Genomic DNA, 26,858 nt, shown 5'->3' on the forward strand with positions numbered 1-26,858 from the left:
AGCTTGTCACCGTGGATGTTGCTCCCCAAGATTCTGAGTCAAGCATTTTGTGATGACAAAGGACGACAGGCGCAGTCAGTTTGTCTGAAGGGAAAGTCTCCTTGGACTGCCCTTTATTTTAGGACTGTGGCACAGTGTATCCTCTGTGGGGTGTGGTGCCCACTGTGGTTCGAATTTGAACCTCACAGGCCACTCGGAAAGCTTGGTCCTGGCTGTCACTGCTCCCGTGGGAGGCTGTGGAACACGTATGCCAGGGAGCCTCTGCCAGTCATCCCTGCCCCCGCGCCCTCCCATTCTGCACCTGGGAAGTGAGGAGACTGTATGGTCCCTCAGCCTTCCCCGCGCGACTGACGTAAGGGCTCGGAAACCAGGAGCGCAGATAAACAAGCCTCCCCTCCTGTAAACTGTTCCTGCCAGGGACTGTGGCTACAGTGGCACAAAGGTGACAAAGGCAGGCAGGGCCTATTGGCCTCAGGGAGGCCTAGGAAACAAAGCAAGGCAGGAAGAGCCCAGGATCCCAGTATTCCTTTCCAGGATGTGGCCCCATCCCCTAGCTCCTCCCCTCTGTTGGGGGGGATGGTCTTGTGCACTGTGTATGCAGAGTCTGGTTTCTGTGCCCTGAGATCTGGTTAAAGCATGGAAGTCATTTAAACAATCCTCCCCAGTTATCTCTGATTGGTTAATAAAGAAGCTGGACAGCCAATGACTGGGCAGAGGAAATAGGAAGGCGGGACTTCCCAGTGAGGGAGAGGGGGAGGAGGAGGGGAAGGGGAGGGGGAGGGAAGGGGAGGGGGAGGGAGGGAGGGAGAGGAGGAAGAGGGAGGGAGAGGGGGAGAGAGACAGGGCGGGGGAGTGGTGGCCATGAGAGGAGAAGGAGGAGTTCACCATGAGGACAGAGAACAGAAGGCGAAGGCAAGACTGAGGTGCAAAAGTGCACATGGCTGGGAGGCGGCCAGACATAGCATAACTGGGTTAGAACAGATGACCGTCTGCCCAGTTATAGAGCTTAAAGCTTGTTGAATAAATCTATAGGTCTAGGGCAGGTATTAGAAAAGGCCCCTGCTAACACTATAATTTTACACCCCTCTTCAAAGCATCATAAATTTCCTAATTGAGCCACGGGCTGGTTGCCAAGCCTTTAATACGTAGATTTTGAGAGAACACATTCTGTCTAAACCACAGCAGCCTTAGCAAACCAGTAGGCAACGCTTCCAGAATGTTCCAAATGACCTTTTACAGCGACACTGTCTACCTCCCAGGAGGTCACAGGATTTTCAAATAAGCAAGGCTATAATCCTCATGGTACTTCACAAGGCACCTAGCCAGGACTGGGTGTTATCTCCAGGCGAGCGGCCACAGCTATTCCACAGAAGCAGGGGCTGGCTGCAAGCACTGCACAGAAGAGTGTCACACAGCACATTGCCTGCAGGACCCACCCAACACAGCCAGCCTTTTACAACAGCCAGCAAAGGGCAACCTCCAGCTATCTGGGGAAGACGGGCCCCCCCCCCCCCCGCCCCGGAACCAATGTGGCTGTGGCTCAGGTCACACGTCAGAGAAGCACAGGCTCTGAAACTGTCATCTAGAGAGGCGCACAGAGCCAGGATGGCAGCACAAGGGTACGGTGAAATGTCAGCCATTGGTGGCCTCCAGCCAGGCTCATGGCAAGTCGAAATGGCGACCTTCCTCCACCCAGAGGCCCCATCTTTAACATCTCAGCTCTAGGACGCTAATTACACTTTAATCGCATCCTGCTGTTTTACTGTTCTATTTGTTTCTAGTGTTCTATTCCTTTATTCACTTGTTCAAATGTTCACACAATGGATAGTGTCACGGTGAGCCACCTAGGGCCTAAAAATAATCAGAAATGCTCTTTGGTGAAATAAAACTCAATAAAAATTTTAAAAGAAAATTCTGAGCAACTTAGTGAACATGACCTAAATTCTTTTCTTGGCTACAGGAATAGGGACTCTTCACGTATAAATTCTATTTTAAGCTTGCTTCCTGGCTCCATACATTGAGCACAGGGGTAAGGTTTAAAGGAGAGTCTTCTGACTCGGGCCAAACATTATCTTTGACCTATTTCACCTGAAACATTAATATAAGTCAGTGTTTCTCAACCTTCCTAATGCTGTGACCCTTTAATACAGTTTCTCCTGTTGTGGTGACCACAACCACAAAATTATTTCATTGCTACTTTATAACTGTAATTTTTTTATGGTTTTTTTCAAGACAAGGTTTCTCTGTGTAGCCTTGGATGTCCTGGACTCACTGTGTAGACCAGGCTGGCCTCAAACTCACAGTGATCCACCTGCCTCTGCCTCCCGAGTGCTGGCACTAAAGGTGTGCGCCACCATGCCTGGCCCCATAACTGTAATTTTGCTACTGTTATGAATCATAAGTATCTGATGTGCAGGAGATCTGATATGCGACCCCTGTGACAGGGTTGTTCTGCAACCAAAGGGGTCACGACCCACAGGTTGAGAACCACTGGTATAAAGATGGAGTTTTGTTAAGCATGGACTAGGAGCTGGGGAGATTGGCTCAGTGGTTAAGAGCGCCTGTTAGTCTTGCAGTGGTCATGGGTTCAGCACCCAGCACCCACCTGGCCATCGGCAACTCCAGCTCTAAGGATTCTGATGCCCTCTTCTGGCTTCTGTGGGCACTGCACACACATGGTGTAGGCAAAACACTCAAAACATATGAAATAAATTATTTTAAACTACTGAAGACAAAGGAATGGATTGAATAAGCTTGAAGGATATGCTTCCACATTTTAACTAAATTGAAGAGGCTGCATGTTTCTAGAGACCTGCTTCTGAAGATGGATGTTTCTAGAGACCCACATCCCACTCTTTCAGTCATCCTTAAGAAAGCATGTAGAAAGAAACAATGGAAGTGGCCTGACTATATATATATATATATATATATATATATATATATATATATATATATATATATATATATATATATATATACTAAAAAGCAATACAACCTACTAGCCTGGACTAGTTAACTACTACTAATTGATTAAAACAGTAGCTAAGACTGCACATATAAACCCAGACCCTCTAGATGAATCTCCTAGGTAGACTGCTGTAATACTGCCAAAATACAAAAAAGGAAGGAAAAACCGTAAACATCAGTAATGTGGAAAATGTAAGCAGAAGTGTACATCATGCAGATACTACTATTCTGAGTCACCTTGCTGTGATAAACAACGCGACCAACACCAACTTGTGGAGGAAAGGGAGTATTTGGGTCATGGTGCATCACCGAGGAGGCCAGGCGGGAACCTGGAGGCAGGAACTGATGCAGAGGAGTGTGCCGCTGGTAGTTTGCTCTCTCCGGCTTGCTCAGGCCCACCTGCCAAGGTGTGGCACCGCCCACAGTGGGCCAGCGCCTCCTCCATCAGTTGGCAGTCAAGAAAATGGCCGCCAGGCTGGTCTGATGAAAGCAATTCTCAACTGATGTTTCCTCTCTCTGGCTATCTCTAGTTGTGTAAAATGTTGCAATAAAAACTACCCAGGAAAAGAAGAGGAGGAGGGGGGGGGAGGAGGAGGGAAAGGGGAAGAGGAAGAGGAAGAGGAATGAAAAAAAGCCAGGTGTGGTGGCTCATGCCTTTAATACCAGCACTTAGCAGGCAGAGGCAGGTGGATCTCTGTGAGTTCGAGGCCAGCCTGGTCTACAAAGCCAGTCCAGGACAGCCACGACTACACAGAAAACGCTTGTCTCAAAAAAAAACAAAACAAAACACAAAAACAAAAATCACAAACAAACAAACACAACTATCCAGTATATACCCTACATGCATGTCACTTAAAAGTGTGAGCGACGCCATGAATGGCGAGCATAGCTGGGGTAAGGGCTTTAAAGCTTTCAGTGCTCTCAGCCACGTTCCGCTTCTGACGCTGGAGGGTGGAGAACGCATGCATTCTGTGCATTAGTCCGCAAGGCAGCTCATCAGTCTAAATTATTCCCTGGCAGGTCCTGTGCTACGACAGTCCGCCTCTCCCGGCCGCTCACTCACCAGCAGCCCTGCTGCCTCTGCCAGCTCAGCAAAGCACCCAGTTATCCTCCCTCCAGGGAAAAGATCGTTCTAGAAAGGCGAAAGCAAAAATCTTCCCCTTTCAGACATCTCCTTCACGTGAAACGTGTTTGTCCTTTGCTTTTTCACGTGGCTGAGATCATAATGGCCCTCCTTCTCCGTGGACCGCAATTACCTACGCATGCAAACACCTTGAGTAACCGGCTCACAGCCAGGAGCGCAGGGGCAGCACGGAAGCATCAGAGCCCAGTGCGGAGCCAGGCCCACGCCCACCCGGGTTCACGGAACCGGCTACAGAGAGCCAGCGTCGCGGCCGGGTCACAGCTGGATCTGCCGCAGGTCCCCGGAGGGGCTGCAGCTTCCTGCGCGCTTGTGCACAGAGGACAGTCGCAGAGGAAGAAGTGGGGTCACCGGGGTGCCCACAGTCAGCCCTGTCTCTGCAGCATGTCCGCTCCCGCAGGAGTCAGGAAGCGTTGTGTAAAATGATCTCCGGCACCCAGCTGAGGTCAGAGGTGGGATTATGAGCAAGCATGCTAAACCGCCTCCAAACTACAAAGGGCATCAGGGCCAAGCGGAACCTGAGGCGTCAAGGCATTCCCAGAAGAGGGAGCCTCTCCTGGGCACAGGACGTATATGGAACAATTACCTGGGATTTGAGGGAAAAGGGACGTTGGATAATGAATGACAGATCACCGAAATGCTCCTTGACCCCCAACCCACCCCGGAAAGGAACCAGACTCATCTAGTTTGTTGCTGGTAGGAGTGCGCATGCGCAGGTTTACACCCCTGCCGTTCTCTACGTATGAACTATGGTATGTGTTCTGCATGTGACCTGAGCGCACCTCATGCGAGTCACACGGCCGCTGAGCCCAGAGCTCGCCACAGCTCCTCGGCATGCCATCCAGCCACCGGACCCTGTACATCTTTGGCTGCTATTTTCTATTCCCTACAGTTTGCCTTCAGCAAGCATGTTCAGGACTCGAAATGACCAACAGGGTTTCTCTTCCAGGAATGAGCAATAAACGCATGGCACAGAAAGCACTTAATGCAGATCAGAAGCCATATGGAAGTGCTCTCCCAAGGTCTTCACGCCGGCAAGCTTCAGACTAGCCGAAAACAACAAAATCAACAAAATATATCTCGTAAGTACAATCAAAATGAAAATCTGCCTCGCTAGACTATAACACACCATAAACACACATACATGAGCACGGTTTTAAGGCTGTGTTTCTTGCTGGGATTGGGCGGTAGCGGCGCACACTTTTAATCCCAGCACTCAGGAGACAGAAACGGCTGGATCTTTGTGAGTTCAAGGCCAACCAGAAGTATATAGTGAGATCCTGTCTTTAACAAAACATCCCTGGGGGCCGGGCGTGGTGGAGCACGCCCTTAATCCCAGCACTCGAGAGGCAGAGGCAGGCGGATCGCTGTGAGTTCGAGGCCAGCCTGGTCTACAAAGTGAGTCCAGGACAGCCAAGGCTACACAGAGAAACCCTGTTTCAAAAAAGCAAAACAAAACAAAACAAAACAAAAAAAACCCCATCCCTGTTGGGAGACGCTTCAGTGGGTCCAGGGCTGGCTGTGTAAGCCTGGGGGCTTGAGTTTGGGTCCTTGGAACCCACATAAAAACCAGACTCAAGCCTGGGACAAGATGGCCAACTAGGCTTACCAAATTGGTCCGCTAATAGTTCAGGGAGATATCCTCCTTGGGTACATAAAACGAAGAACAAGCAAGGAAGATACTAGATTCTCTCTCTCTCTCTCCCTCCCTCCCTCCCTCTCTCTCCCTCCCTCTCCCTCTCCACCCCCTCTCTCTCTCACACACACATAACAAACACACATCCATACACATGCAAACACACCACACATGTGTAAAAATAAGAAAAGTCCATTACTTACCTATGTCATGTTCCTTTGGTAGACTACTTTGCTCCAAGTCCTGAATTTAAAATGAAAGAGACAAGGATCAATTCCATCCTCTGACTGAACTAACAACACGGTTGTTACAGGTGTTTTTATTAAACTGTGTTTGTTTCTTAGTTTCTCTTATCCCAGCTATCACACAAATAATTGAGAATCTTTTATATTTGTTTAATAATAAGCTTCACAGCACAATAACTGAGCAGTTATTACTCTATTCTTAGCCCTCTAAGCTAATTTGGTTTCCTCCCAGCTTACATCCCAGAGATACTTGCACTTTGTAGTTTTCCTGTTCCAGCTCCTCTCTCCTGATGTTTCCTGGACCTCTGCCTGTGGCTGAATACGCTACTTCCTCCTCTAACTCCTCCTCCCATGGCTGGTAGGAAGTCCCGCCCTATTCTGTCCCCTGCTCAGTGATTGGCTGTAAGCTGCTTTACTGGCATACTTGGGGAGCAGTGTTTACACAGCATTGAGACAGAAAATTTTCAGAACAAGAATTACAACCAGATATGGGGAGTACACAGAAATCAGCATTTGAATTATACAGTAACCTTATGCGTACAATGAACAATCTTGATGAACACATGGCGGCAGGGCATAAGGGTAGAGCGAAATGTTTCCCTGAAGTAAGGAGGCTGGAATGGAAGGAGGAGAAGATGAGACCATGAAAGATGTGCGCCACTGTGCCCGGCTTCAGATAGCATTTTCTGCATTGCTCTGGCAGTTCTGCAAAAAGGCTGTGCTTTTAAGATTGCTTTATTTTTATTTTATGTGTGTGAGTGCCTCCATGTATGTATGTGTACCATGTGTGTGCAGTACCCACTAAGGCCAGAAGAGGGCAGCAGATCACCTACAACTGGAGTTACAGATGGTTGTGAGTTGCTGTGTGGGTGCTGGGAATCAGAGCCAGGTCCTCTGAAAGAGAAGATAGTATGTCCAACCCCTGAGCCATCTCTCCAGCCTTGTCCTCTGTGCGTGATCTTAGGAGAGCCGTTTATTTGGGCTAAAAGCTTACTCCTCCTATATAAAATTACATCCTGGGGAAAGTTAATTGTAAAGACCTTGTCAACACTGAAGCGCAGTCTGAACACTGGCAGGGCTTATCGCCATGAAAAGGTCTCCCAGCTACTGAGCTCAGACCCAGTGTGGTGGTTTCCATGAGAAACACACACATACACACACACACACACACACACACACACACACACACACACAAAGGCTCATCTATGTGAGTGCTTCTTCGCCAGCTGGTGGAACTCCTGGGAAGGGTTATGAGACATAGCCTTACTGGAAGAGCTGTGTCACCGCAGAGGGCTTTGAGGTTTCAAAAATCCTTCCACGTGTCTCTCAGACACCAATGCTTGCAGTGACTGCTCCGCCACCACACCTGCGTGGTCGCTGCACACCCCTGCTCCACCACCACACCCGCCTGGTCGCTGCCACACCCCTGCCTCCATTGTCATGAACTCTGGAACTGTGAGCCCCAAATGAAATTATTTCCTTTACAGGTTGCCTGGATCCTGGTGTTTTTGTTGCCGCAATAGAAAAGTAACTAAGATATTATGTCATAAAGAGTGTTGACCCAGTACTTTCTGACTGAGAGGCCCCCTCTAAGGTCCCCCAGAGCCTTGGAGGAGGACAGATAATAGCAACTGCTGTGGCTTGAATATGTCTCTCAAAGCACGTGCTGAAAACACTATCCCAAGCCGGGCACGGTGGCGCATGCCTTTCATCCCAGCACTCGGAGGCAGGGGCAGGCGGATCTCCGAGTTCGAGGCCAGCCTGGTCTTCAGAGTGAGTTCTAGGACGGCTAGGGATATACAGAGAAGGAAGGAAGAAAAGAAGAAAGGAGAAGAGAAAAGGAAGGAAGGAAGGACAGAGAGGCCACCCCGAGTCTACAGTGTTGCCGTGGAAGCTTCAGGGGGAAATGGGGTGGCCTTATGACCAACAGCAGATCTGTCATGGATAAGCTTGGCCTTCTCTCTGCGTCACACACTACTTTGCCCTCTGCTTTCTGCTGTGGAATGACTCGAGCCAAAAAGGCCCCCACGCCTCTAACCTCAGACTTCCCAGCCTACGGTTCCTCTACAACCGTAAAAAATAAGTGCCGGCTCTTTATAAATCACCCAGCCTCAGGCATTCTGTTCTGGGAACACACATAGTCACCAGCACACTGGGGCACAAGAGGGCACCTCGGGCTGGTGAGCCCAAGTCGGACAAAACTAGAGACAGGCACGTAGGTAAGTTGATTCTGACCCTGAGAAAATCAAGGGAAACTTGCAAATTCTCTGACAAGGAACAAAGTGTCAACTACTCAACTTGCCATTTCTAGCACCTTCTTTTCAGACTAAGAAAAAACTTTCTTCCTGATTGCTCTTTTTTCATCTTTGGCAGGTCTACAGTATAATTACAGCAATTAGATACTAACACTATGCTTCAAATTTTTTTTTCTTACAGGCTGAAATACAGAATGGAGCTGTGGTCCTTTACCAACAAAACTAGGAACTGCTCAAAAGCTAAGGCAAAGGCCGCAAGAGGAAAATCCTATAGGAAGGGTCAAAAGGACCATGGGACAAGATAGAGACGGGGATCCGACTGGGTGGGTTGCATTTTGTGAAACTGTCCTTGCCTCAAGAGGAGCCAAGATGGCACAGCCGGATGCTGATCTGTCAGACCCCAGGATCCAACAGCCACTCACTGAATCCTAATGAAGCCATTAACTTTGGAAGAATCTAGTGAGACTGGGAAACCCTACTGCTTCCGGCATGGCGTTGTTCCAAGCTGGGCTAGCATCCCGGGAGACCCTCCCACTCTCAGGGCAGGTGTGCCAGGTACCAGGACTCCACTGGCCGCCACCGTGACTGCTTCCTGTCCCCTGTCTGCGGTGCCCACTCCTTAATAAGCCACAGAACCGGGGCTGGGAAGATGGTTCCAAGGTTAGGAGCACAGGCGGCTCTTCCCAAGGACCCCGGTTCAGTTCCCAGCACCCACACGGCAGCTCACAACTGTCTATAACTCCAGTCCCAGGGGATCTGACAGCCACATTAATAAGCCATTGGCTGTTCTGTGTGGCCCGTGGGAAAACAGCGTTTAGATGGAAGATCAGCACCCGAGGCGACTACAGCTAATGTCCCCCTGTTTGCAAACAAGACGATCCTTTATCTGAGAAAACACAAATGAATTTCCCAGGGCTCAGCGGTTATGGGCCACAAAACCAGGATTAGAGCTTGGGTCTTCCTAGCTCCTTCCTCCCCACACGCCGCCAGCCTGGAGGCCGTCAGGAAAACGCACATTTATGTGCAAGCTCGGTCACAGCCAACGAAGTGAAAGGCGGAAACTGCGCAGCAGGGGTTCTGGGCAGAGCAGTGTGCCAGCCGCCGGACCTCCCTCCACACAGCTTTGTGGCACCAGAGAAAAAAAACGAACCGGAATCACGTGTCTTCCTGTCCCACACTAAGCCCTGTGGCGGCGCTGGCTGACGCAACAGCTAGGACCCGATGAGCTGTTTTCAAACGGCTCAGTTTGTAAACTGTAAACATACAATTCCTGAGGAGAGGTGGAGTTGGGTGAATTGAAACAGAACCGAAATAGTCTTGAGGAATTTGCCCTTGGAGAAAGAAAATTGGGCAAAAACGAAGGAATTGACAGGACATTTTTATAAACCCTACTTTCTGCTTCCCTCATGAAAAGGTTTAGTTTTTCGAAGGAGGTAAGTGCAGGGTTTATTTTATGATCCACGGATTCTCAATATTAACCCAAAACATGCTCACTGTCGCGGTGGCATGCCGACCGCTAGTCCGACAAGCAATCTCTCTCTCTCATTAGCACGCCCATCCAGCCCCACACTGACCGCATCACCCTTTCTCCCTGGGTTTCATTTTCTTAAGCCCCACAGAGCTGAACAGTTACGGTTCAAAATGTAATACATCATTTGTAAATTGTTTGCATAAAGATGACAGGAGAGGCTGGTCCGAACTGACCGGACTTCAGTTCCCAGCATCCACACGGCAGCTCACAACCATCTGTAACTCCAGCCCAGGGGATCTGGCGCCACCTTCTGGCCTCTACGGGTTCTTACACACACATGGTGAAAAATATATACGGGTAAAACACACACATAAAAATAAAACTTAAAAATAGTTTCTAAGTATGTGTAATTTCTAAACACATTGAGCAAAATTTTAATTCTCTGCTAATAACCCTTGTGTAGTGCTTTAAATTCTGCGAGCAAGCCTCATCCTTGTCAAACACACACGTTGTAATTAAAACGGCGCACAGGCTGAAACACAGGATTCAGAACATTTGAACTTGAACTTTCAATAATCCTGTGTCCTTGCTAAAAAAAAATCACATAACTGCTTTCAGGCTAAGCTCCTCTGTTTAACTGGGAATATCTATTTTTTTTCCCTAGCAATAGCAGCGTCATTGAGAAGATCAAATTAAATAAAATGTGTCCAAATGCTTTTTAGTAGTCCCCAAGAGTCTCAACCTCACAAGAAATTATTAGCATCATTTTCCCTTCGGAGGGATCTCCTAGCACCGTTAGATAATGCTCTGCTGAGAAAAGAAATACTCTATTCAAAATACTTTTACAGGGATCGTGGAGGAAGATGTCAGCTCAACCAGAGCCTCGATTAGCATAACAAAAATGAGTCGCATTTTTAAATATTGTTCTCTTGCTCACCTGTTAAACTGATCCCCTGCAAAGCTCAAGTGGAAATAGATAATTAGATAGATAGATAGATAGACAGACAGACAGGCGGACAGACGGACAGACAGATGGACGGACAGACATAGATAGATATAGATGTAGGTGTAGGTGAATGAAATTCTCAAACATCAACAGTGATGCAAACGGAAGGCTCACAGATTTTGGAAACGTATGACCTCCCCTGCCTGGCCCGGAGGCCTGGCTTCAGGTTCTGAGTCTGCAAGGGATCCAGGAGCTCTGTCGCCTGTGGAGGCCCTCACCTGGTCCTCAGGACGCCTTCCCTCGTGGCGCCATCCTCACAGCAACAGTAATCAGGTTTTGGACTCTTCTCACCCCCATGACAAGAATCCTCTCAGCGATTGGAAGAGGAAGCCAAGAGTGAGGTGCGCTGAGACTTGAGCAAGCAAAGCTAACCAAGTCAGGCTCCTCACCGATGTATCTCTGTACGCAAGCCCTTTCCCACCATGACTGAAAGCAGTCCACCTACCTGGACTATGAAAGCATAGTTTTCAAAGCAAGTCTGGGCTGGACGTGGCTCAGCGGGCAAAGCCCTTTGTGTCTGAGCATGGAGATTCGAGCGGAGATTCCCCAGAGCTCATAGAAGCTGGGGTGCGGTGTGGGAAGGCGAAGATAAAATGTGCTAGGGCTAGCTGGCTAGCCAGACGAGCTACAGAGGTGAGCATGGGGCCCAGTGAGAGCCCCTGCCTGAATATATACAGTGGGGAGTGACAGAGGAACACACACACATGCACACACATGTGTGCACACACCACACACGCATATTTACAAACAACAAAAGCAATCAAATTTATTCCCAAGTTTATTCCAAATTTGGGCTTCAAAACCTATATTGATAGCCAGAGAGACGGCTCAGTTGGTAATGTGCTTGTCATACAAACACGAGGATCTGAATCCATCTCCAGCACCCATGTTAAAAAAACAAAACAAAACAAAAACAAAAACCCTGGGGCGTGTTGGCCAGACAGCCTAACCTAACTAGCAAGTCCCAGACCAATGAAGGATCTTGATTCAAATGCGAGCTAGGGCTGGAGAAGATGGATCGGTGGGGAAAAAGCTTGCTGCACAAGCATGAGGACCTGAGTTCAAATCCCTAGCACTCATGTAAAGCGCCAGGTGTGGGTATGGGCACCTGTAACCTCAGAGCTGTCAGGGGTGGAGGCAGGAGGATTGCTGGGGCTTGCTGGCTGCCAGCCCACCCCAAGTTCAGTGAGAGACCCTGTCTCAAGGAAATAAGGAAGAGAGTGACAGAGCAGGGTACCTGACATCCTCTGCTGGCCTCCACATGTGCAGATATGGGACATACACCCAAACACACACATGTGCATGTCCCCACACATACACTACGTAGATACACCATATGCATACACATGCACACGCGCGCACACACACAGTAACAAACAACATACAAAGCTGACCTCTGGCCTCCACACTCACAACACTTACACAAGTACACACACACACACACACATATATACACATACACAAACAGATATTGAACAATATCTCAATTCATATAACAGCAAAAAAGAAAAATGTTAACAGCTAAGGATAAAATGTTTACATTTCCCACTAAATCTAAAAGCCTGTCAGGGAATGGTTAGGCTAGACTGTCACAGTCAGTACCTGAGGAGGCTTGACTTTTTCTTTTATCTCTTCAGACACCAAAGCAAAAGCTAGGAGGAAAAAGAGAAACATATTTACATTAAAATTAGCAGTCTGGACTCATTCTCACATTCAGCAATTCTGCTTACAATAAGAGGAGAATGGGGCATTTTAAAGAGATACACTTTGCTCGTTTTTTAAACAGCTGCATTGCTGCAAGCAAATATTAAAGGTTTTCTGTGTTAGCCCGGGATATCAAGCAGAAAAGGCGGAAAAAAAGAACTTCAGCACAGCAATTAAATCGCTATAAACAACCAAAAAATGTAGGAAAAATACCTCTGCAAATTCTTGATTTAGACACTTTCTTAGCATAGGAACATTCCTGAGCATGCAGGGGGACCAGCACAAATTCCCGCCTCTGCTGTCCCTGCCAAAGCCCCACAGGCAACAGGACTAACACTAGGGGGCGCTGGTTGTCTCTCGCAGATGCTGTTTACGAGCCAGTGGAGAGACTATGCAAGAAAGGCCAGGGCAGGAGACTGAGGGAATTAAAATCGTCCTCCTGTCGGAAGGATTGACAAAGATCTCCTTAGAGGCACACTTAGGCTGAGCATTAAAAATAATAACAGCAGCAATATAACCCAACACTGAAAATAGGAAGCAAAATGCAAACCCCACATCAGGAAGGGGAGGGGGGGGAACGACAAAAAAAAAAAAAACCATTAACTGTCTCCTAAGGAGTGAAAGGAGAGCGGGCGGGGAGTGGGGTGTCCCAGGCCCTCCAGGCAGCGGGGAGTGGGGTGTCCCGGGCCCTCCAGGCAGCGGGGAGTGGGGTGTCCCGGGCCCTCCAGGCAGCGGGGAGTGGGGTGTCCCGGGCCCTCCAGGCAGCGGGGAGTGGGGTGTCCCGGGCCCTCCAGGCAGCATTCATTCCCAGAGGAGGTGGGCACTGCGCCAGGGCAGACACATGGCAGAGAGTGTTCTGGAACACCAAGACAATAGCGTACTTAAGCAGCACCGTGGGGACGGTCCTTGGGGAACACCACTGTGCAGGCAGGAGACAACCCCGCCACTCTCAGATCCCTCCCCCCGCCCCCCAGACACCCACTACCTCACATCGACCACTCACATTTGCTCAGGGGGAGAACTCTAAGACACGGTCACACTAGAAAGTAAACAGCTAACGAGGTTTGATCGGTTCCAGAACTGGCATTTCAGAAAGCAGGGCCGAAACATGAGCCAAAGGGACCTGAGCCTGTGACACTCAGACAAGAGTGGACAGTGTATGCGGTCCTGGGATCCGCCCCCACAGCCACTTCAGGCCTCCCCCCCACACACACACACACCCCCGTCCCCCTACATCCCCACTGCTCACTAGAGAACTCAGCACCGACTGAAAATGCGCATCTGGGACCATTACTAATAGACTCTTACTACAAGCTCTACACAGGCAGGACTACGGTGCTATTGACTAAACAAGATACAAGTAGCACACAGAAGTAGCTCAACAAGAACAAATGAATGAATGAATGAATGAATGAATGATGTCTTCACTGCTGGCAACCGGGTCTCCTCCCCGAAAGGCTACACACCAGGCAGCACCTATCAAATCCTGTAGGAGAGAGTTCAGTGCCCACTCCCAGCTTATTCTCATCATGCTACGATCTGTGCTTTCACGCTTCGCACACACGCATGCCCCTGTGCACACTCACACACCGGCACACGGTGGTATTGGGTGCTTCCCTGTTGCTCTGATAGACACCATGGCGGGTTTATTTGGGCCTTGTGGTCCCCGAGGAGTGAGACTCATCGTGCCGGAGAATCGGCCCACCCCGTGGCTGCAGCAGGAAGCTGAGGACGCAGGTCTTGAACCACAAGCAGAACAGGCAGGGAACTCAAGCGGTGGGCGTTCAAAGACGCTTAGAGCCCACCTCTAGGGACACACTTCCCCAACAAGGCCACACCTCCTAAACATCTCAAACACTGGCAGCAGCAGGGGCCCAAGTATTCAAATGCCTGAGACTACAGAGGGCAGTTCAGTCAGGCCACCAGACGTATGCATGCACATGAGCAAACACACACGTATGTATGTATGTATGTATGTATGTATGTATTTATGTATTATGTATGTACATCAAGGCCCAAATCACCATATTCTAAGAAGAAAGCAGAGATTTAACCCAAACACCATTTAAATCCTGTTTCCACTCAATCTTCTGGGTTTGTTTTATTTCATTTTTTTCTCAAGAGACTGGCACACTCAAGGAGGGAACTGGAGAGACGGCTCAGCACCTAAGAGCGTGACTCCTAAGACCCATGTCAGGTGGCTCCTAATCGCCTGTAACTCCAGCTTCAGGGTATCTGGCGCCCTCTTCTGGTCCCCACTGGCACCCACACTCGCATATGCAGAAACCCACATATAGACACACAATTTTAAAAAGGTTAAATATTTTAACAAATTAATTAATTAAACTCTCAAGGAGATATCAAAGGCAGAATTATTTAGTAAATGTGGCTACAGTGGGAGTGTGTACGCTTCACCTATACAGGGTTATGGGTTTAATCTCTAACACCAGCGAAGAAACAAACAGACATCATGTGTGGTCGTGTATTAACATCACTTGGCACCACGGGATTCTGAAAACTAAACATGCTGAGAACTCAGACTATAAAAACTGCTCGGGCTATAGCAGGAGTTTATCTATAACTGTCCTGTGCTGGGAGTATGGTGGCATATAGCTTTAAGCTCAGCTCTGGGAGGAAAAATAGAGTGGGTCTCTGTAAAATGTCTATGTGATCTATATAGCGAATTCTACATAGTGAGACCCTGTCTCAAGAAAGAAAAGAAGGAAAGAGAGAAAGAAAGAAAAGAAGGAGAAGAAGGAGGGGGAGGAGGAGAAAGATGGCTTAGCAGTTAAGAGCACGGGCTGCTCATGCAGAGGACAGAGGACCCAGGTTCAGCTCCCAGCACCCACATGGCCAGCCATTCATAAGCCTCTGTAGCTCCAGTTCCAGGGGATCTGTCTCCCTCTTCTGGCCACTTTGGGAACTGCATGCACACAGAGCACATACATACACACATGCAAGTAAACACTCCTATGCATAAAATAAAACTAATCTTTTTTTAAAATCCTCTTCTCCTTCTTCTTCTTTTACCTTCCCTCTCCCTAATCGTCTCCATGGTGAAGTTCCCCCTGCCAGAGAAATGGAGAGAAGACAGAAGGTCCTGACCAGCCCGTTGTCTAATCATGACGCCGCCTTTCAGTCCCGTAAAAGCTCTCTGCCCGCTAGGACACCTAGAGGGAGATCTGAGGTTGAGAGTGTGTAGGCATTAGGTTACTGTGTAGTTTACATTCTGATTTCTGTCTCGGTGTCGTGTGAACACTGCTCCTCAATTGTCCCCCTGTTGTGTCCATAAAGCAGGCTACAACCAATCACTGAGTAGGGGAGAGAACAGGGCGGGACTTCCTGGCAGCCTGGGGAGGAAGAGTTAGAGGAGTAAGTAGGGGACTCAGCCGCAGGCAGAGGTGCCGAGAGATGAATAAGATTCAGCTGGAGCAAAGAAAGAACTATAAAGCAAGTGACTTGGGGATTTTAGCAAAGACGGAGTCAGGATGACATAAGAGGGTTAAGAACAGACTTAAACTGCTCAAGGTTGTGTTGTAAAGCCTTATAAACAAATATAAGAGAGTCTCAATTGTTTGTGTGATAGCCAGGTTAAGAGAGAAACTAAGAGACACAAGCACAGTTACCTAAAAATAACTGTAACAAGTGTGGCCACCCTCTTCTTTAGAATGGGCTTTGAATGAACCTGTTTTCTTCTGTGAATTTGTCTCCTGGGTTTTCTGCTGCGTGGCTAGCAGTGTGACGCATCTCGCTGCGGACACAGCTCAGTGGCAGACTGTACGCCTCGGCCCAGTCCCCAGCACTGGAAGAAAACAATCCCTCCGTCCCAGTCGGTTCTTATTCAGACCCAGATAACCAAAGGTCACTCACTGGGTTATAATTTCCCCTTTCATCAAATAAAATAACTTTCTAAGCTTAGCAGGTCCGATGGAATTTTTAAGGCTTTTTTTTGTTTTGTTTTGTTTCCTGCCCTGGTTCTATTAGGCACCGATGCAGAGCGCCTCCTAAAAGGACAGCTAATATTTGCCAGTGCCAATGTTTAAAGAAGAGACACACATGAAGGAATGCATTGCCAAGAAACCAAGCAAGCCCCTCAGACCGACACACACACACACACACACACACACACACACACACACACACACACCATGAGCTTAAGGCTCCATGTCTTCATGCAGACGAGCCTTAACATTCACTGGCTTCAAGCTCATCCCATAATATACACAGATCTAGACTTCTTAAAACTCCTTTAGGAATAAGAAGCCTGTCTTCATCTCCGTCGCTCTGCTGTGAAATCAAAGTCTTTTTTTCCCACAGCAGAAACGACATAATATTTAAAGCAACACCACGAGGATGTCCGTGACGTTCCAACCCTTTCTTATCATGAGGTTTCTATAATCTAAATGGAGCAAACAGAATCGTGAAGGCACCAAACGTGTTTTATAGGCACCTAATAAATCAAATCATAAATTGATGAGTCATTTGTACACTCAGTAGAACCCAAGTTTCCTGGAAAAGGATGATGAAAGAAAGGTGTAAATGGGTTAAAAGAGTGTGAAAAGGGGTTTAAATAAAGTTTAAAATGATTGCCCATTTCCTTCAGCAACTCGAACAAATGTTAACTTTCTATTATCAAGCAAAGACAATTTTTCAATATCTAAAACTTCCAGCTTTTGTCTTAAATTAGGTCTCGATTTATTTTCTGTTTTTATTTAATTTTTTAAAATTTTTAAAAAATTTTCAAGACAGGGTTTCTCTATGTAGGACCAAGACTTTCATTTTCACAAGGTGGGAGGAGCCAGCTTAGTGGGCTTGCTTTTGTTTTTTTCTTTCCTAATTCCAGTATTTTGACGCACTGCAGATTCAGGGTATGCTAATCAGAGGAGCAAGCAGAATATATAAAATACAAATATAAACAGAGGTTGAATAATTCAGTATAAGATGATGAGGTTGGCACTGCATGTGGAATATGCTGTATTTACATGGGTTTCCTTAAATTGCCGGCAAGGCTTCATGTCCACGGGAGCGTTCCATATTTTTAATGTTCATGGTTGACTTCATTTTGATTTTAATATTAAGGTCTGGCAACTTCAGAGAGAGGGGAAGGGGAGAGAGGAGAGGGGGAAATTCATGCCCTCCCCGGCAAAAGGGGCTCCAGGAGCGACCAACACCTGGGGCTCGGTGTTTCCTGTTTCATCTCATGCTGGTTTTCTAGGCTTGGCAGGGGAAAATAATTCTGAAAATCTGGCCTGAGAGCCTTAATGTGCAGTCGGAGAAATATTCCAAGGTAAATCGTGCGTTGATGCACCAAACTGCTGCTTAAAAGGCATTTTCTATTTTCAACATGAATTCTGGTGAACCGAGACAAGAAACTCTATTTACAGTGCAAATCAGGGCAGGCGATACACGGCAGGCCTTTTCCACACTAACTTTCAATAATTCAAGCCGGCGAATGTGTGAGCACACCTACAACGGAAAGAGAGTTTTACAAGAAGGCTGGGATGCGGATTTATGGCTGGATAAAGCCCTCATATGTAAGAAAACTGACGGAGTGAACGGCGCATGACTGCTGACCGCCTGGCTTCCCCGGTACCCTGAGTGGACAGAAGACCCTCCCGATCCTATCCATCAGAGAAACCAAAGGAAGTTGAAAACCACAAGAAAATACTAACATGCTCTGCACTCGCACCAAAGGAGCTCAGAATTAAGGAGACCCCCGCCGGTTAAGCCTCCAGGGCCCAGCTCCGCACAGAGAAAAGCTAGTGTAATGCTGGACATGGCACACACCTGAATCCTAGCACTCGGGAGATGAAGGCAGGGAGATCGTGAGTTCGAGGCCAGCTTGGGCTGGATAGGCCCTGTCTCCAAAACAACGCAAAAGAGCTAGGGCAACAGTGGAGTTTCTGCTGCTAACCAGGACAGAGCAGTCTGTCGGTGATCAGAGGGCAGCATGCAATCTCACAGTCACCAACACAGTAGGTTTTTTTTTTTCCTTCTAAGGCCCGGTGGGAGAATAGACTTGGGCTTTCTTCTTTTCTTTCCTGTGACCTACTTACCAAACATTTTCTTTCCCCTGGCAGCTCTGCCCTCAGGAGGGAGTGGGGGTGGCCCTGTCCGCTTCCCTGAGCTTTTTGGATTTCACTGCAGGTCCCAGGAGGGGGCCTTCCACTCCAGGACCAGAGCTCAAGGCCAGTTTGTTTCTGTTGGGTGCTAACTAATGCTCTGAAGGTAACCCACTCCAGCTGAGGGGAGAGAGGCAAACACACTGCCCCAGCTCAGTGGACTCTGCCCAGAGACAGGCCACAGGCATGGAGCCGGCCTCTCCCTCATCCTCCCTGGACAGACCCATCCCCTGCCTCAACAGTTGACCACACACTGAGAAGCAGCGCCAGCCAGCACTGCCAAAGCCTACCACTCCACAGTGCAGCCAGCCCGGGAGTGACTGAGGACCGAGCCACTGGTCAAGTGTGATGCTGCAGTGGGCGTGGCTTGCTGCAGGTGTCAGCAGGCATCTTCCTCACTCAGACTTTCACTTGTTCCCAAGGCAATAGCCACTCGGTCTGCCTGTCCCACGCTATGCTAACGCGGAGATGGCTCTCCCCACTAGAGTCCATGCACCAGACGGGGCTTGCAGGCCCAGAAACAGACTTTCCACATCCTGTACTGTACAGGCCAGGATGCCCAGGGCGTGGACGCCCACAGGATGCTATAAAGTACAGAAGAGAGAGGCTGGGCAGGGACACCTGAGGGAGGGGGGGTGACAACAGTTGGGACAACTGCGAGGGGGGGGTAATCGGTAGGCGTAAGTTGCTTTGTTGGGGACACATGGTGACTGGACTGAAGTCATCTATGCTGGGGAATGAGCTGCTTAGGAACTTGCAGAGTGGCGTGGGAGCACCTGAGGGGAACCCACAGGGGGCTTGATGGGATGGGGACACCTGGAGGGATGGCTGGGGTGGGCAAACCTGGCAGGGTGGAGTTGATGGAGCAGGGACACCTGGGGGTTAGTGACTGGGACAAGTGAAGTTGCTGGTGGGTACCTGGAGGCAGGACTTACGGGGAAGGGATTCCTTAAGAACCTAGCTCTCCCGTGGGTAGGAAGGCATTTTGAGGATCTTGAGGTTGCAATGGGGCTGGGCTCCCTAGATGGACTTCTTGAGACAGTGTGTGAAACAGCTTATTGGGGGACAAAAACGGGCACACACGGGCCAGCTAGGAAGTTACCGGTACAAAAATATATCTGGGCCTCAGTTGGGGTGGAGGGATCGCAAGCCAGCATCTTAGGTTGTCAGGCTGAGGGAACAGACGCCTCAGCCTTAGAGGCAGATGCACAGGAGAGCCCTGGATGGCCGGCAGGAAGAACAGAAGTCCAAGGGCCGAGCAGGGGTGATGGATGTAACTCAGCCCCTGGACATTCAACAAATTAGTGTGACTCCAAAAACTGCTCTCTCTGCGGAACAGTGGAAGAGCACAGCATGACGTCATAGACCCGACACTGCTGGGGTCTGTCTCCATAGTGCAAGGGGACCGAAGCCACAAGCCTGCCCACCAGATATAAAGTATAGTGAGTATGGCAAGGGTCTCTCTACACACACGCACATGCACACGCACACACACCACACACACGTGCACACCATACACGTACCACACATACACACATGTGCACACCACACACACACTTACATACACATATACATACCACACACACATGCACCCCACACACATGCCATACACACACATGCCACACACACACCACACACACGTGCACACCACACACACCACACATACAACACACATGTGCACAACACACACACACACACGCGCGCGCACGCACAGGAGTGCACTGTCCAAGGAGACCAGAAGAGGGCAGAGGGCATCAGAACCCGTTGAGCTGATGTTACAGGCGATTGTGGGACTCTGGATGTGGTGCTGAGACTTGAACTCGAGTCCTCTGCAAGAGCAGTAAGTGCTGTTAACCACTGAGCCACCTCTCCAGCACCCGTCAAGAAATCATTTAAGGTGTTGTGTAAAGGACTGGTGTCCTTAAGGTTGACAAAAGAAAGGCGTCATCACAGAGCAGACCTGAGCCCCAGCATGGCCTGATTATAAAAAGTAGCATAAGGCAAGGCTGAAAGACAGCCTGGCCCAGAGACCCTGTGGGCTGGAGAATCATGGGACAGAAACAGGAGCAGCCACACACATTTACAAAGACAGAGAATTTGCTCCTCGGATTTACATCGTAACTAAAGAAGTCATTCAAGATGGGGGGAAAAACACAGAAAATTTCAACTCAGTTTGGAGGAGAGGTTCAAAAATCTATCTTTATAAGGATGGTCTGTGGTCGGAAACCGAGTCAAAAAAACCCCTGCTCACACAGCCCTCTCCAAGACAGACTGAAGGAAAACCCAAAGCAAATGTGCAAGCACCAGGAAATCAGCTCTTTGTGCAATTCCTTTACATTGTGATCGTTATTGTTGAATTAACTGCCGGGCTTACTTTTTAAAATTAAAATTAAAATTTAAAACGATTAACTGTTGGGCAGCTTATCCACTGCAAGAAAACGCAGAGTCTGAAAGCCCGCATCAGTCCCACTCAGCCTGGGTTTGCTCTGAAAGTTTTTGCTCTAGTTTGGTTTTTATCATGAGAGTCCCTTCAGACGGAAATGAAAACCGGTCAAATTACACACGCAGGTTACATGTCTGTCTGCTGGACACACGGGCTGGAGTCATCTGGGAAGAGGAAACCTCAAGTGAGAGAAAACACCTCCTCCAGATGAGCTTGATTAGTGACGGATGGGGAAGGCCCAGCCCAGTGCGAGCGGAGCCTCCCATGGGCAGATGGTCCTGGCTTGTATGAGGAGCAAACCGGTAAGCTGCACCCCACCCCCATCCCACCCCCATGGCCTCTGTACCAGCTCCTGCCTCCGGTTCCTGCCTCCAGATCCTGCCCTGACTCCCTTCATAATGGACTGTTACCTGGAAACCAAACCTTCTCCTCCACAAGTCGCCATGCTAGAACCAGGGGAAAACTGTGTGGTCTGAGTTCTGAAGTTTCTACTCCCTTGCCTAAGTGGCGCACTCCCTTAATCCCAGCACTCGGGAGGCAGAGGCAGGCAGATCTCTGTGAGTTCGAGGCCAGCCTGTTCCACAGTGTGAGTTCCAGAACAGCCAGGACTATCTTGACAAGTAAAAAACCCTGTCTTGAAAAGCAAAACCCAACCAAAACAATCACACAGGCTCGTCTTAAAGGCAAGGCAGTTCGGAGACATCTTTGCGTTTTACGGATGTGTGTGAAAACCACCCGGCAATCGTCGCATTTGGTACTGAGCCTAGGATAGGCCAGAAAGAGGTCCGCACACCTGGCTGTGCACACAGATGCCCTGGCACCTTGTTAAAAACACACACCTCCACAAACCTCATCTGACACAGAGTTAGAAGCCTGGTAGGGAGATTTTAGAGGGTTGGCCCCAAAGGTCACTGCACTAGAGGCACAGTTGCTGTCCTGATGGGGTGTCTGTTGCTCTGACCAAAAGAAAAGGGTTTATTTCAGCGTCCAGCTAGTGGCCCATCCTCCACAGAAGCCAAGAAAGGAACTCAATCAAGCCAGGCACCTGAGGACCGGAGCTGACGTGGAGGCTGTGGAGGAACACTGTTCTCTGGCTACTTCCTCATGGCTCGCTAAGGACCACGTGCCCAGGGTGACATCACCCACAATGATCTGGGCCCTGCCACATCAGTCACCCATCAAAAAACAAATGCGCCAGGCAGGCGGATCGCTGTGAGTTCAATACCAAAAAAAACAAAAAACAAAAATCAAAAAACAAAAAACAAAAACAAACAAAGAAACAAAAAAACCAAATGCACCACAGGCTTGCTCACAAGCCCGTCTGGTGGAGGCATTTTCTCAACTGTGGTTCTCTCTTCCCAAATAACCCTAGTTTGGGTCAAGTTGACATAAAACTTCTGGTTTGTACAGACGTGCTGGAGGTTGGTGGGGTGTAGTGGGAGATGATCAGGTCACCGGGCGCACGCCTAAAAAAGGATGGTGACTCCTCTTTCAGGCAACCAACCCCATGTGCTGCTTCTCCCGTAGGCGCCTGCATGCCCTGCGGCCAGCCCACAGCATCCACCACCACTGTCCGACTTCAAGAGCCGGGAGCTGAATACGATGCCTTTTCTTCAACCCGGCCGCATACTGCGCATTGCAGTCACACAGCGTAAGTTACCAGAATCTACATGTTAGCAAGCATAGGTATGTGGGGGTGTAGAGATGACACGCGGGACAGCTACCCAAGAACACAGGGGAGCTACGAGGCTATTCCCCTAATGACATTGTCCTTCGTTCATTTCGTGAACGACATACAAACTCCTGCATAACCACCCTCGAGGAGCTGCAGAAGATAAATTCAACATGACGTACGAGTAGCCTTGAGCTTCTCACAGCAAGCAATAACGCAGCAGCAATAGATCTCCTTTTCGCTTTCCTAGAAGATGCTATTCTACTACAGATAAAGATAAGCCACACCCCTGGGAGGAACAGGCACTGTCACACCTGATATATGCAAATCTCCTCTAATGAGACTTACACTCTTTTTCTTCCTAAACCCAGTTTCATATTTACAAAGACTGATTTCTTCCTCAAATGTCATAGACTGCTTTCTTCCTCAAATGTCATAATGTCCCCAGCATGCATACATTGCTAGTAAAGTATAAATTATTTTGTCAAACCTTCAAAAGTAAAAAACAAAAAATCAAAAACACAAACAAAAATAAAGTAAAAACCAAAATGAAAATTAAAACCTACTGAGCATACCACGTACAAAAATAAACCCCGCCACCCGCCACCCTGCCCGGTTCCCTGTCAGTGGGCGTGTCCTTCTGAGCTCCTCCCCCTCACGGCCCCCCCTCCGTGGGCGTGCCCTTCTGAGCTCCTCCCCCTCAAGGTCCCCCTCAGTGGGCGTGCCCTTCTGAGCTCCTCCCCCTCAAGGTCCCCCTCAGTGGGCGTGCCCTTCCGAGCTCCTCCTCCTCCTCCTCAAGGCCCCCTCAGTGGGCGTGCCCTTCTGAGCTCCTCCTCCTCCTCCTCAAGGCCCCCTCAGTGGGCGTGCCCTTCTGAGCTCCTCCCCTTCAAGATCCCCCTTAACAAGCATACCCTTCTGACCTCCTCCTCCTCCTCAAGGTCCCCTCCGTGGGCGTGCCCTTCTGAGCTCTTCCTCCTCCTCAAGGCCCCCTCCCTGAGCGTGCCCTTCTGAGCTCCTGACCCAAAGGCTGAACATGTACCTTAAACTCAACTTGTCCAGAACACCCCCACCTCTACACCCCTCAAGATTAAAGGTCAACTTATTTAACCCCACAGAACTGGATACCTCAACTCGTATTTGTAAATTTTCTACTGCACATATTTCACCATAATTTTTAAAAGTTAACTTAATCTTGGCCCGCCTCTGCATGCCTACATCAGTGCCCAGACATTAGACTGTGGCCACCGTCCTAAAGAAATCTGTATTTCAGAGTAGAGTGCATATGCGTGCCAAGCTTGCACCAAGATCTGTGTGTGTGTGTGTGTGTGTGCGTGCGTGCGTGCGTGCGCGCGCGTGGATGTGTGCATGTCTGTCTACCTGCCTGCCTGTCTGCCTGTCTGCCTGTCTGCCTGTCTGTGCAGATGCCCAAAGAAGCCAGAAGACAGCATCAGATCCCTTGTGGCTGGAGTTACAGGCGGTAGTGAGCTGCCTGGTGTGGGTGCTGAGAACCACACTCTGGTCCTCAGGAAGAACATCAAGTGTTCCTAACCACTGAGCCATCTCCCCAATGCCCTGGAGTTTAATGCCCAGGTTAAAAAAATGAGAGATGAATAAAACAGCTCATTCTTACCCCAATCCTCTCTCAGCCCACTGCCCCAGTCAATCATGGAGCCTAGAAGCTTCTCTCATTTTTAAAAAATACCTTTTTAAAAATTACCATACAAAGTAATGTGTTTCCTTATGGCATCTTCATATCCGTATGTCACTATGTGTTTCTGTGCTAATTATTTCCCCCAAGTCTGCATGACCCCCTCTAATCCCTGTCTCACAGGACAGCCAGAACAAGCTTCAGAAGGTGACAGGCAAGTCTCCACAGCTCTCCAGCAAGGCCACCCACAAATCCCTGACCTGATAAGCAGCGCCTGCCTCACCTGGCCAGCTGTTTCTCACACTCCCCCCCCCCCCCCCCCGCTGCTGTCCTTTTCTCCTCCACCCCCACTGTCTTCCCACGGGCAGGCTTGCTTCCAATGACCTGGTTTCTCCCTCCTCTCAGGGCTGAGTATACAGCACTTCCATTTCCTCCAGGAAGCCTTCGCTGACCCACCCTGAGGCTTCTCAAATCTCAACATTGCTGACGTTCGGAGCCTAGTCACTAAACTGTCTGATGGCAGGACAGAGCTGTCCTGTTCCTTCTAAGACGCTTTCCCGTCAGTAGATCTCCAAATGTGGGTCACGACCCCCTTGGGGGTCCCCTAAGACCATCAGGAAACACAGATACTTACACTACGATTCCTAACCGCAGCAAAACCACAGTCATGAAGTAGCAGCAAATTTAATTTTATGGTGGGGGGGTCACCACATATTAAACTATATTAAAAGGTGGCAGGGTTAGCTCTGGGCGCCACACAGGTGACCCGGTGGCATCCAAGAACATCTCCCACCATTTATGAGCGTTATTCTGTTGAGGACTGCCTCACCAGGCCAGACGGGAGGCACAGATCTTCTCCCTGCAGTGCACCCTCATCAGGAGCAGTTAGGCTCTGGTGACCCAGTGTCACCGTCCCTCCTGCGCAGCCATCTCCACCTCAGTACCCAACACACAGTAGGGCCTCAAAACGTACCTATGGAGTGAGGAAACTCCAGTGAGCCTTTCCACATAATGGTCTTCTTAAGGATTTTGAAATCACCTCTATCTAGCAATTCAAATGGGTCCCTCCACTATTGAATGTGGCTTCCTCTGCAGTGGCTTGGGGAAGGCCTTTGTGGGCCACAGGCAAAGACCACAGGGGTCAAGTCCATGGCCAAGCACTTTACGACAACTTGCTGAGTAGGTGCCAAATGACAACAAGCCTACCTGGAATCAAAACCACTGCCAGCAATATCCAAAGTGGCTTAGGAAACAAAAAAAAAAAGGAATCTGCAAAACCAAAGCAAACAAACAAATAACAACAAAAAAAAACCACACGCAAAGCGCTGAAGTTTGACTCTTTCTGTCTCAAAACTTCTGACTCGAGGCAAGGAAAAGAATCTGAGCAAGACTTGGCGAAGAAGAAGAAGAAGAAGAAGAAGAAGAAGAAGAAGAAGAAGAAGAAGAAGAAGAAGAAGAAGAAGAAGAAGAGGAAAAGAAATCATGCCAATTTGGCAGATGCTAAGAAATACAGTCTCGGCTCTTTTAGAGCAGAGACGTGGACATGAAAGATAAAAGCTAATAGCTATTATTCTACCATTGGTTCGAATGATCTTCTCCAGAGAGGCATCAATTAAGACAGGGTTTGGCTGCACAGACACGGCTGGAAGTAGGTGACAGACACGGTTGGCGTGGTACTCCGCATCCGTCTGGCACCCAGGTTGCTGCTGCTGCGCTCGCTCTCTCTCTCTCTCTCTCTCTCTCTCTCTCTCTCTCTCTCTCTCTCTCTCTCCCTCCCTCCCTCCCTCCCTCCTGCTCTCCATTTTCTTGGTATTCTCATGGCCACAACGTGGCCTTCAGGGCTCCAGCCATCAGACACACACATCGAAACAAGCCCCAGGTGTACCCCAGATGCACCAGCCACTTTAAATGAGCGTCCCCATTGGCCACCCCAACTTGCAGGACACCGAGGAACATCTCCTAATGATGTCACCATTACCCCACCACCTATCCTTTTAAACCCCATAGAATCCAAAAGAGCCTGGTTAGGAAAAAAGGCAAAGCTGCACGGCAGAGAGCACTCCCTTCTATGGCGGAGTCAGTGTGTTAAAGCTCTACAAGAGAGCAGAATTTCAGGGGTCTTATCAAAGCCGTGCCTAGAGCTTTATATAAAACAATAAGGTTGAAAGCCACTAAAAGCCACAGAACTAATGGAAGGTAACCAAGGGGCTGTAAACCTCCCTCCGGAGCTCATTTACAACACTAGAACTGAAGCTGCCATGAATCCCGTCTGCGTACACACAGGTTTAAAATTAAATTTCTATACTGACTTTCTTCCAAAGGAGAGGGGGTGGGGTGCTGGTTTGTGAGGAAACTCTTATGGGACATATAGGTAAGGTACTTCTACATTTTAAAGATTAGTCAGGGACTCGAGACTCATGTTCACATTTTCTCTTTCAACAGAATTCCAAGTGGGGGCCACATCTTCAGACACTTCAGCGTCCCTCCCCTCATATCCCAGTACAGAACAGTAAACAACAGGCTTGAAAGAAAGACGGCTCGCTCCTGG

The 26,858-nt window shown here is 48.9% G+C and overlaps 1 protein-coding gene across 2 annotated transcripts in view; it reads right to left on the reverse strand.

Annotated features, from left to right (window-relative positions):
* B3GLCT (beta 3-glucosyltransferase) overlaps positions 1-26,858 on the reverse strand; it is an 89,379-nt gene that overhangs the window by 59,629 nt on the left and 2,892 nt on the right. Inside the window, exons 2-3 of one of the 2 annotated variants that reach the window (XM_084762489.1) lie at positions 12,324-12,373; positions 5,948-5,987 (exon numbers count right to left, since the gene is read on the reverse strand). In XM_084762489.1, the coding sequence (XP_084618615.1) occupies positions 5,948-5,987; positions 12,324-12,373 (90 nt within the window). Of the gene's footprint in view, positions 1-5,947; positions 5,988-6,530; positions 6,570-12,323; positions 12,374-26,858 lie in introns of those variants that run through there. The other variant, XM_084762490.1, reaches the window with a different exon arrangement.

This window comes from Acomys minous (genome assembly GCF_964271855.1).
Source record: "Acomys minous genome assembly, chromosome: 16".
Classification (NCBI taxonomy): domain Eukaryota; kingdom Metazoa; phylum Chordata; class Mammalia; order Rodentia; family Muridae; genus Acomys; species Acomys minous.